Source organism: Nannobrachium achirus (genome assembly GCF_963921795.1).
Source record: "Nannobrachium achirus genome assembly, chromosome: 11".
Taxonomy (NCBI): Eukaryota; Metazoa; Chordata; class Actinopteri; order Myctophiformes; family Myctophidae; genus Nannobrachium; species Nannobrachium achirus.
The window spans coordinates 51,903,084-51,914,966 of record NC_137820.1 but is presented as its reverse complement, the minus strand read 5'-3'; the positions used below and the strand labels follow the sequence as shown (position 1 = coordinate 51,914,966).

General features: G+C 42.9%; 1 protein-coding gene across 2 annotated transcripts in view; it reads left to right on the top strand.

Annotated features, from left to right (window-relative positions):
- Positions 1-4,885: 4,885 nt before the first annotated feature.
- Positions 4,886-11,883, top strand: part of zfc3h1 (zinc finger C3H1-type containing) — a 28,194-nt gene continuing 21,196 nt past the window's right edge. Inside the window, exons 1-8 of one of the 2 annotated variants that reach the window (XM_080737759.1) lie at positions 4,886-5,623; positions 7,147-7,653; positions 7,784-8,130; positions 8,444-8,993; positions 9,304-9,515; positions 9,939-10,062; positions 10,375-10,469; positions 11,077-11,256. In XM_080737759.1, the coding sequence (XP_080593885.1) occupies positions 5,068-5,623; positions 7,147-7,653; positions 7,784-8,130; positions 8,444-8,993; positions 9,304-9,515; positions 9,939-10,062; positions 10,375-10,469; positions 11,077-11,256 (2,571 nt within the window). In that variant the 5' untranslated portion in view covers positions 4,886-5,067. Of the gene's footprint in view, positions 5,624-7,146; positions 7,654-7,783; positions 8,131-8,443; positions 9,003-9,303; positions 9,516-9,938; positions 10,063-10,374; positions 10,470-11,076; positions 11,257-11,883 lie in introns of both variants that reach the window. The other variant, XM_080737758.1, reaches the window with a different exon arrangement.

Below are 11,883 nucleotides of genomic sequence, written 5' to 3'. Positions count from 1 at the left end.
TGTTCCTCATGAGGAAGATGATTGTTCCTCTATTATTCCTAATATATGTAAACGACATCGACATGGCATCTGTGTGCAATGATTCACTGACACCATTAACAAACAAATGGATTGTGTTTTGCAAATATAAAACATCATTAACAAACAAATGCATTTTGTTTTGCAAATAGAAAGCATACCGTACCCATCAAATAAAACAAATCCTATAAAAACTAACAAATATTACAACTCTCAAGAAAAACACGTTATAGAGACAAAATAAATATTACAACTATTAAAAATATGTCCTACAAAGAAATATCAGTGGTACAAAAATACATGCCAAAAAACATACAGCCTTGGGGACAAATAAGACCCTGGGAACATATTATGTTCCCATTAGCTATCGTTCAGACTATTGTCCTTTATAAAACAATAGGCACCGCCTTTTTACATTAAGAGAAATGACTAAAATACGACTGCGTAGTGTACCAACTACCAAGTTTAATTCTTTTATGAAAAATTTTACATTTCATCTCAAAATTTGCACATATCACATGCCTGTATGAGACTGTGTATCCTCTCATTCTGAAGCATTGACTCATCCATTCCACTCATCTCATCCATCCCTGAGAAAAACTGCTGCAGGAGACAGGATTTTGTTCAGATCGGCAAGGGCTTTACTTGCTGTTGCTCCTCCTGACTGGATAACCCTGGTGCTTCACTTTGTATTGTCTCTCTTTACTATCGTCAGTTACAATGTTTTGAGTGTGACATGTAAAGATTGTCAGCAGGGCGGCTATAAATGTTTTGTTTGTTATATCCCTTCCACCTCATTACATTTCAATACTGGCTTTTGGCTTGTGTACAGCCCTGAGCCCCCAATGGCAAAAACAACAGCAGCAAATGTGACTACAGGGCACAGGCATCCTGCAGTCTGAATTCAAATGTCCTTTTATAATGCGTTTCCTTTGCTTAATGTGTTATGCCTTTCATCAACAAGGCACATTGAATTGAATTGTTGAAATGTGCTGCACAAATAAACTTGCCGTGGCCTACCCTTATACCAGCAAGTGCCGTGGCCTACCCTTATACCAGCAAGTGCCGTGGCCTACCCTTATACCAGAAAGTGCCGTGCATTTAAACATAGCCATTCTTACCTTTTAACATTTTTATTTACCGGTATATGCATTTAAACATAGCCATTCTTACTTTTTAACATTTTTATTTATATGATTTTGCAACCCATTTTTTCACCCAGTGCCAATTGCCTAAACTGTAATCCTGGTTTCTGCTCTCTCTCTGCCACACCTGGGGAGCCCCGGCTGGCCAGGGGGAGGCGGTATAGAAACCAGGATTACTGCATGTTTTTGTGAAAGTATCTACCGTAGGAGACGGGGAGAACATGCAAACTTCACACAGAAAGGCCCTTTCGCCAACCCCACCTAGGGTGTGGGCGCTGATGACGCAGAGGAAGAAGCACGCCCCCAGCGTCCCCCGGTGGGAATCTAACTCAGGACCTTCTAGCTTTGAGGGAACAGCACTAACAACTGCAGGCACCACTGTGCCACGAAACATAGCCTTTCTTATGTGGTGAACAGTAACAAAGTACATGCACATATACTGAGTTCATTTTTTATTCATTAATTTTTGTTTTATGTTTTACTTTTACTCCACTACATTTTAAAGGCAAATATACTTTTGTATCCACTACATTTCAACAAAGATTGGTACTAACTAAGACTGTTGGTACTTTGGTAGCATAGCTAAACTTTGAATTTGTTCTTCTTTAGCCAAGCCTATATAGCCTTGGCTATAGAAGAACAAATTCACAAGGAAAACAGAATACATTCACTGTTGAAGTTTTGGTCGAATAATCAAATGTATCTTTATTGACAACAACATGTGCAAACTTTAGGTGCCTCGGTTACAGGTCAAAGTCACAGGTCATTTCAAGAGCACATTTTCCTAACCAACTGTACACTCACAGCACACATAGATGATACAAGCACACATAGATAAAGGTTATCTAAACGATAACAGTCTCTTCATAAATCCTTGACACTACTCTGACCTATCTGAAGTAATATACATATATTTGCATAATAAAAACTGAAATGAACCAAAGTAGGCCTACGCTATTAAAGAGCTAGAAAGGGCTTTTAAAACTAAAAATCACACCCAGTGGGCGACGGGTGCTCAACAGCTTTGAAGGTAGGTCACCCAGTGGTATTGCAGCTGTTGAGGTCAAATGTTGGAGCGGTAGGCACCACTCAAAAATAAGTGGACACCGGCATAAGTGTCCAGAGGAAAGGCCATGGGGTCACCTAAATCTGATTAAAATGAAAATTAGGAGCTATATTGAGTGCACATTTTATGTTTTGGTTTGAGAGTGGTTCAAGTCAAGAGATGGCTTCTGTGAGGGAATTAGGCGGTAATGCTAATATTCTGTATTCATTTTTGATGTGTTTACGACCCTGGAGTTATTATACAATTTACAATTTAGGCATTTAGCAGACGCTCTTAATCCAGTGATTTACAATAACAGGGGTTGACACTAAGGTCTCAGAGGCACTTGCCCATCAGGCAAGTACAGGTCATGCCCACTTGCCCGAAAAGTAAATCGTCCATTATAAAATGATAGGTTAAGATTTTAATTACCGCTCAATTTAACACTTATTTCTTTACTTTCTGGGCCTGTGCGATAAAAAAATGTCACACCTCAATACCTCCAAATCCAAATACCTACATACTGTAGCTATAGCTATATGTCTATGGTTTCACACAGTAGCCACAGTAAAAAGAGCACAACAGTGCTCTTATTTTACATTCCACAGACCAGAAGACAGACCGCACTGGCCACATTCAGGTGTTTAGACAGATATCTCGTGTTGTGTTTATAGACGTTTGTGTCCCCTCTCAAATGAGCACTTGCCCGGTCGGGCAACCTGTTCTGAAAGCAAACTTCACCTGCCCTGACGTTTTATTTACCTGCCGGGGGCAGGTGGGCAAGCCTTAGTGTCAATGTCTGCAATAAGCAAAGGTAATACATCAGTACATCAACATCAATACATCAAATGCATAGAAATAATAATCTAAGAAAAATGTAGGTAGACCCAGCACCTATTCAGTAAAAACTATGAAAGAAACACTGCTTTAATTACATCATAAAATCATCCCCTCCTTTCCACTTTTTCTATTCCGTAGTATAATAACATCACATTCACTCCCACTTTTTGTGTGTTTCTCTCTTAAGTCTGGAGATTGGCTTTTGACTGGTGTAAGGTTTTGAGATAAGCAGAGCTCACATGCATCTGTTGGCTACCTGTGGTTGCTCGGGGCTGTTAGAGCAACATTCTTCAAGGAGATAATTGTTTTAAGGAACCTCTTTATAAACATTCTTGCTATGTCAGCTGTTGTCGACTCAGCCCATGGGGACTTTTCTGTCATGTCCAACTGTGCCACAGCCCAGCCCACAGGATCTGTGGCCGGCAAGGCTGACCCCATCAGAAGCTCTTGCATTGTCACTAAGAGGTTGCAATCTGGAAACCCATCTGTCTTGAGAGGTTACTTTGTAATGTAGAATACCCGCCAGAGATTCTACATCTGGATGCTGTCGGGAGCATTCTGGTCACATATCCCTTGTAGAAGTCATTCATTTTTAAGTGAAGATTTCTACAACAATTTAATAGTCCTTTTAGACCAGACAAAGAGATGAACACATATTTGTCTAGACAGTCTGCCTCCTACAGAGCCAGCCACGACATAAAAAGAAAAGAAAAAGAATAGGGGAATCCGACTAGTTTATTTGTTTATATTCAATTATTAGTTGTACATTATTGTTTGTTTGTAATAAAAAAGTTACCCTAATGCAAACAAGTCTTACAGCTTTCTTGCGGTCTTTATCCTTTTAGATGACCTTGTATCAGTGAACTGTACGAATACCACGCCGTTCGCCCTCCTGGCCGGTTCAATATCTATCCATGGTTGTAATCCGCATAAGATAATAATTGTATGCTTTTTTCCTAGGCAAACTTCTAATGAAGTATTCAATCAATTAATGTTCCTGTGTTTTCATAAATGATATAATGCCATGACACTGCATTCCCCCTTGCACTGGATCAGTAAAAGACAAAGTATGTCTGTCTGTCTGTCTGTCTGTCTGTCTGTCTGTCTGTCTGTCTGTCTGTCTGTCTGTCTGTCCATGTGTATCTAATTTATGTGTGAGTGTTACCACTGTGGACTGTGGTTGAAGAATGAGAACATTATACTGTGATGTTCATCTTCTCATCGTGAACAGATGAAAGAAGTAGCCTACTTCAGAAAGTTCATTATAAGAAAAAGACAATTGTGATTTTACCAAATAGAAAGTGCTGCACAATCACATCTTCATTCAGAAACATTGCCATTCAGAAGATTAACTTTCATTATTCTAAATGGAGGTCGTGTCACCTAACCCTAACCTAAACCCTAACCTCAGTGTGGGTATTTCTGAATGGGGATGTTTCTAAGTGGGGGTGTTTCTGAATGGAGGTCTGTCCCCCTGGGGGGCCAGGGTCAGTCTGAAACAGAGGGTATGCTGCTGCTGCTGCTGCACCTAGAATAGAAATACCAGGGTTGGTAGAGTGACGTCAGAGTCAGACGATGGGAATGAGGAAGTGTAGTCTGTTTGATATTTTTGTCAATAGTCTTTTTGCCTTTTACTTTATGGTTGTTTCCTAGGGCCTGCTCCTTGCCTACAAGAACTAGTAGGGTCTTGCTTCGACCTAGCATAAACATTTCTAACGCGGTTCATTGGTTTATTCAATAAGGGACGGGCGTTTGCATAGATGGCGCTTAGTTGTGACATCACTGGTGAAACCGTCGTTCAGCTGATCGTCAGCCATCCAGCGAAAGACGAGAAGAAGGCATAACGTTAGTAGGCTAGGGCGTCGTTAGCTGAAGCTAACTGGCTAACTAAGCCCGTGTTTTTGTGTGTCTTATTTGCCAATGAACGATCAATTCAAACCCGCGTTTTCTAACCCATGAATTTAACACTACGTTGCTGAGAATCGCCACGTTAGGCTGAGGTTACATTCGCTTTACAAAATGAATTCCAACGTCAGCTCTCCAGCCGGGGAGGAGGATGATGAGCTTGAAGACGGAGAGATCTGCGACGATGAAACCGAGGAGAACGTGCTGGTTCATCTGGAGGACATGAGGCCTAGCGGCGGCGGATCGCCGCGGAACAGGCAGAAACGACGCCAACAGCACCCCCACAACCTGAGCCCGCTCATGGCCCACCAGCAGCCGCACAACTTTCGACATCTGATGCCGTACAACGGACCTCACATGCACGGCCCTTTCCCTCCGAGCCACAGGCAGCAGCAGTGCGGGCCCAGCGGGCCCGACCGACCCCCTCCTCCGCCGGGACTCGACCAGAGCCCGCGGTCCAACTTCTGGGAACGGAGTCACGGCGCCCTGGGTCGGTTCAGACACCGGGCCGTGCCGAACGGAGGACGCGGGGACTGGGACCCGGACCCCCGAGGAGGGGTCTGGAGGGATGGCGGCGGAGGAGGAGTGCGAGACAACACTCGGCCTCCCCCTGTTCGTTATGGGCCTGCAGAGAGCCACAACAACAAGAAGGAATCTCCCACGAGAAAGCGTATCCTTTACCCGTTATTATTTAATTGTCTTTGGACAGTAAATTCATTTTGTGCCTGTCTGATCACTCATGCAAAGTTCTGATTGGTGTTTACTGTCCATGATGGCAGTAGTATGTGGATTGTGGACCTTATATTAGAAGGGGAGTTGACTCGTGGGAGACTTGTCGTCACTGTAACTTATCTATTTTTCAGGGAATGTCAGAATCGTTTAGAGTAGACTGACTGACGTAACCTTCACATGTCAGTCTTGCCTGGTTAATAAACCAGACCGAACACAATAACACCCCCTGGCGGTAGTGGTGTGGTGTTGTAGTACGGTCTGATCCATTGAGATTCTATTTCCTCAAACAGCTTCAAGGGTTGGCCAATCAGGGTTGTATGCTTGGGGCACGTGTTTTCTGTAAGCTTGGGGCACGTGGTTTGGGGCAAACCCCAGAAATAAAAACTCTTCCTGAAATCCCAGACTCTCTTCCCAAAACGAAGTGTGTGATAGAGGCTGGCAACGCCAGGCAAATGTCAGTCCAGATCTCCTTTCGGAACCTCTCCCCAGACGAGGTTCCTCGGCGCAGCTGCCCAAATGAGACTTCTCCGGCGAAATTTGCCACGCTTACATGATTCGTACATTTATCGCACATCGTATCCAAAAAGTAAAGCGATGAGTTGAAACAAGCGTTTAAATTGCTGTTCTAGTTAGACTATTGTCAGTTTTTTCCAATGCAAATTTACCGAAGATGACTGGCCACTAATCCGTGTTGCCTTAAAGGAGTAGTTCACCCCCAAAATGACTTTTGTTCTATTGATTACTGACGCCATGGAGACTTGAGTTCAATAACATGTATTGGTATTTGTCGCATTTCTAAGACAAATACGTATTAAATTTACCCCCATTGATTCCGGATGGGGACCCAAAAAAAATCGACAAAAAAACTAAAAACATTATTGAACTCAATTCTCCATGGCGTGAGTAATCAATAAAAAAAAAGTCATTTTGGGGATGAACTACTCCTTTAAATGTTTGGCCACCAAGCGGTTGGGGCGAGAAAACTGGCCACAGGCTGACAAAAACAGGGATTTTAAACGCTTGTTTCAACCCCTCGCATAGATTTTCTCCACCGCTCAAAAAATATCCAACTGAGAGATGCTAAAACGACCCTTACTTTTTGGATACAATGTGCGATAAAGGTAAGAATCATGTAAGCGTGGCGAACATTCGACTGAGTAAAATACATTTTGGTAGCTGACGCCAAGGAACCTCATCTCGGAGCTATATAGTGGAGGGAGAGGTTCCAAAAGGAGCAAGTCAGTCCAATGAGGACATTGTATACAGCTGCGAAGTGGAGAACAATTTTCGTCCCATTGTCACACAAGTTCACAACACACATTTGTCTTTCTTTGTCTATAGCTTCTGTTATCCTGATGGTATTAAATATTTACCATCAATTAAACTAAGTAGTTACTAGAGTAAAAACTCACATAATACCTGTAGGTTACTGTGTGTGCATTCCTTTACTCATAAATTCAGAAAAACAGCCTGGGAGGAATCAGGTAAGAAAACCGGTGGTGTACACCGTTGCCAAAGCAGAAACTGCTGTTGATGAGAGCTTTGAGGACTTGCTTTCAAAGTATAAGCAAATTCAGCTTGAGCTGGAATGTATTCGGAAAGAGGAAACGGCTTTGGAGCCCAAAGTTTCCCTGCCAATAGAGGAGACGCCACAGCATCCTGCCAGTATTCCCCAAACCGAACCAGTACCTGAAATGGCCAGTATTCACCAACAATTTCCTACAGAGGAATCGCAATGCCTTGAGAATGCAGACAAAAAAGCCTTCCAGGCGTTCAACATCAAACCAATACGCCAGAAACTGCTCACACCTGCAGAGCTGGATGCTGCGTTTAAGAGCAAAATAGCAGAGCAACAGGACGAGGAACCCAAAGATGCTGAAAGGGAGGAAGAACAGGGTCAGGCATCAACGCTGGACGTAAAAGAGTCCAACAAAGTTCCTACTGATATACCAACTGCTGCTCTTGAAGGTTTGTAACGTTTCTGAGAAACATCCAGCAAGTAACAGCCTTAAGACATGAAATAAAATAGATGCTTGTTCAGTGTCCACATAGTTATACTACAGCATCAGCTAATCAATGAATTGTTCACTGTTTTCAGAAAATGGAGAAAAATCAAGACAAGAAGATGGAGGAAAGACGGAGGAGAAGTCAAAAAAAGGGAGTGTGGATACTGCCACAAAAAAGACCCTGCGCTGCAGTAAAGACATGGGCAAAGGACAGAAGGGGAAGATGAAAAAATCCTGTGTATGTTGTAGCCCTGGGTCGTCAGAGGAGACGGAGGAAAAGCCAAATACAGAGAGTGTGGACAATGACGCAAACAATACTTCCCTCCCCTGCAATAAAGAAATTGTGAAAGGAGAGAAGGGACCGATGAAAAAGGCCTGTGTATGTTGTGACAGTTGGTCGTCCATTTCCAGTGAAGAATCGTCCTCATCCCCTGACAAAGTATGTCTAAGCACAAATGGGCATGGTCTAACACTAGCCTGTCTGCACAACTTTAAAAGGTTAACTAACACAGGTTTCATGGAATATTTGTCTGTTTACCTCAACACACCCAAAGTTTAAACTTATTCCAGTTGAATCTTGATTGATAGATAGATACGCACACACACACATACTGTACACATAGATATACACACATACACATTCAAGAAATATGACATGTATGTACCTAAATGATTCTATTCTTTCTATAATTAGTTTTAGTTTGTTTTTGGTTTGACGAGGATTAATGCTTTTGGACTCCAACCCTTCACAGCCACTAGTCAAGGTTGAAGAAGAGGAACTGTCTGAGATGCAGCTTCGTCTTCTGGCGCTGCAGTCAGCCAGCAAGAAGTGGCACCAAAAAGAGCAGCAGGTGATGAAGGAGAGCAAGGACCGGATCACCAGGGCCTCCCAGGAGAAGATCACCAGGGCCTCGCAGGAGAAGACCACTAGGGCCTCCCAGGAGAAGACCACCAGGGCCTCCCAGGAGAAGACAACTAGGGCCCCCCAGGAGAAGACTACCAGGGCCCCCCAGGAGAAGATCTCCAAGTCGGTTTCTGCCCCAACTCCACCCAAAGGCCATAGAGTCACCACTCGATCAGTTTCTTCGGCTGCTGCTTTAGAAAGGGCAGGTTTACCAGGACGGACCAGGTCCAAGCCCCTGGAGAGAGACAGAGAGAGGCCCATGGCTGGGGCCAGGCAAACGGAAAGAGAGAGGACAATTCCCGCAGAGAGGGACAGGGCAAGACCTGGCCCCAAGCCCCTGATGGAGAAGGTCAGAACCCCAGTAAAGCCTCATTCAGCCAGGAAGCCTATCAGCCCAGGTGAGAAAGGTCAGTACCATACCCTCTGCGTGACTTGATGTTCCATTCACTGAGTCTTTTTAATTTTTTGTCTTTGACAAGACAGAAACAACACAATTTTGTTCTATCAGCCACATATCCTGTGACACATTAGGACCTTGCATCCTGTTTCACAGATTGAATGCTATACACAATATATACATACATATTCATTTACGAATATCTTTTTCTGCCAGTGAGTTTTGCGATTGTGATTTTATTTTATATATTGTCTAGGAAGCTGCTGATGATCTCTTTACTTTTACTTTTTCCCCCTCCATGCCCATCCAAGGCTTTGCTGCCAAGCAGGCGTTCAGGAAGCAGCAGCTGCGAACATGGAAGCTGCAGCAACAACAGGACCAAGAGGAGAAACGACGACAGGAAGAGGATGAACGTCGCAAGCGAGAAGACGAGATCCGGAAAATCCGCAACTTGTCGAACCAGGATGAACAATACAACCGCTTCATGAAGCTGGTCGGAGGCAAGGCGGCTCCCCGCAGTAAAGTAAGATGCTGATGAGGAAGGTTTTGTCTTAATTCCATGGCCCCTAAACCATGGTGCAACTCCTGAAAAATCTCTTAAATATCTTGAGTCGTTGTGATTTACAATTTCCATGCTGCAAAAAGTATGAAATAATGCTAAATGTAGTATTAAAAGTAATTAGCATAATGCACAAGACAAGTGGAGGATAAAGTTCTTAAATGTCCAAAACGTAAAAGATGAAGGGGAAGCTAATGCCAAAATGATTACTAGCCTCAAATATGCTACCCTTATAGCAGTCTGATTAAGCTTATAGACACAATAAGAATAACTAAATATGTACATACAAATAGTATAAAAAATGTTGTGTATGTTAGATGTTTGTCTAGTATGGAGCAAACGCAATCCACCTCAGCTGTCTGTGTATTAAAATGTTGTGTGCTTCAGTCTAGGGACAGAGAACACAGGAAATCTACAGGCAAACAAGGCCTGGACACTTCAGGAAACCTCTACCAATACGACAACTACGATGAGGTTGCCATGGACACTGACAGTGAAAACAATTCACCAGGTCAGTGACCATATTACAGGCCTACTGTATTCTGTGCACACCCCCTAACAGATGGTTCCTTGTATCTTTTAAAGAATTTACTTTGAAATGTGTCTTTATTTTCATACTCGCTGCCAGAAACCCTTCTTGATATTGGGTTTAGCAAAACTAGTAATGCCAATATTCGATTCAAAGTATGAAAATCAGGATTTCAGTTATGTTTCCTAAACCACAGTTCTATCCCATTAATTTAAAGGTTACTTATAATATATTGACTAATGCTGGATTTGACAATTCATATGCCTAGTAAGTACTATGCTTGTTTCTTGCTAGCCCCTTCGCCATCGCATCACCCATTTGCTGCTGAAGATCCTGCCTGTGTCCCTCACATGCCTCCATTCACTACAGACTCTGCACAGTTTGGAATGGTATGGCTTACACCAGTGATTTATAACCTTTTTTAATTTCAAGGATCACCAGTTTGATAAGCATTAGGGCATTACCCCTAATTCAATATGATATTAATAAGACCCCAATCTACAGTGTACGGTTCCATTTTGTACACTCTTGGAGTCACAGACTTGAAAGTGGTTTATCTCCTAGTTATCAATCGTCCATCCCTGGAACCCCCTCAAAGACCACTGGGGGAATTCATGTTGAGAACCAGTGACTTATGCAGTAGCTTATGTAACATGTTTATTAAATTAATGAGTGTCTAATGTCCACATCCACAGTTGCAGGAAGCTAGATTTTGTGTGTGCAACACAGCCACAGTAGCATCGCGAACTTTGCCAGCAATCGATGGCTGATGGTTGTTTAGCTGATTAAAGGAAGTGTAGACAAACTTCATAATCTCTGACCTGAAATTTACCAAAAGTTGACTGATGGCCTGTGGTCATTTCTGTTGAAAAAAGTGTTAAAAATAACACTTTACCACCTCCTGTTGTAACCTTTCTCACTTATTCATTATGGCAGTTATTTTATTTTATTTGTGTAGCACATTTGCACATTATGTATTTTCCCAATTTTGCTCAGCCTTTCTTCGCGGCGCTGTTGTCCACGCTTCCTCCCCCGCCACCCCCACTCCCGCCTCCCCCCGATGAGGTGGAGCCGCCACCCAAACCACCGTTTGCTGACGAGGAAGAGGAGGAGGAGATGCTGCTGAGGGAGACCTGCCTCATGTCCATGGCCAATAAAAGAGTGTGTGTGGCTGAGGTACAGTCTCCACACTACCCGTTATCACTAAACCATTTACCATAAAGTTGTAAACCCTATATTCTGCAGGATTTCTTTGCCCAAAATAGCTCATCTACAAGCTCACAATGTGTTGCAGTGCAATGTGTAGTGAGTTTGTAGATTGTCTGTTTTCGTTTGCAGCATGAACAGATTGTGGTTGGGGAGGTTATTTTATGAAGATATGAGCACTACTAACTGTGAACAATTGACTACAGTTAGCTTTATGAACGATTACAAAAATAATGTCATGATCTGATCAGTCGTGATGTTCTTTTACCAGAAGTGAGTGCATCCGTGAAGTCGTGTGTCTCTCTTTCGAACCCCCTCTCTTATTGACACATTCGGACATATTTGGGTGATTGACTCATGCAGATGCTTCACTACCACCGATGGCACAGTAGACACGTTCACCAAACGCCAATAGGCAGCCAGACGGCCCGTTGGCATATGACGTATAGCAAAAATAACTGATAAACAAGCTCACACATTTTTGAAAATGTTCATCTATATTATTTTATGACTTGTACGCTTAATTTGGAGGAGGGCAGGCAACATAAATGTCAATCGGTCCTTTCATTGTCCCCTACCAAAATTATCCTACAGTTT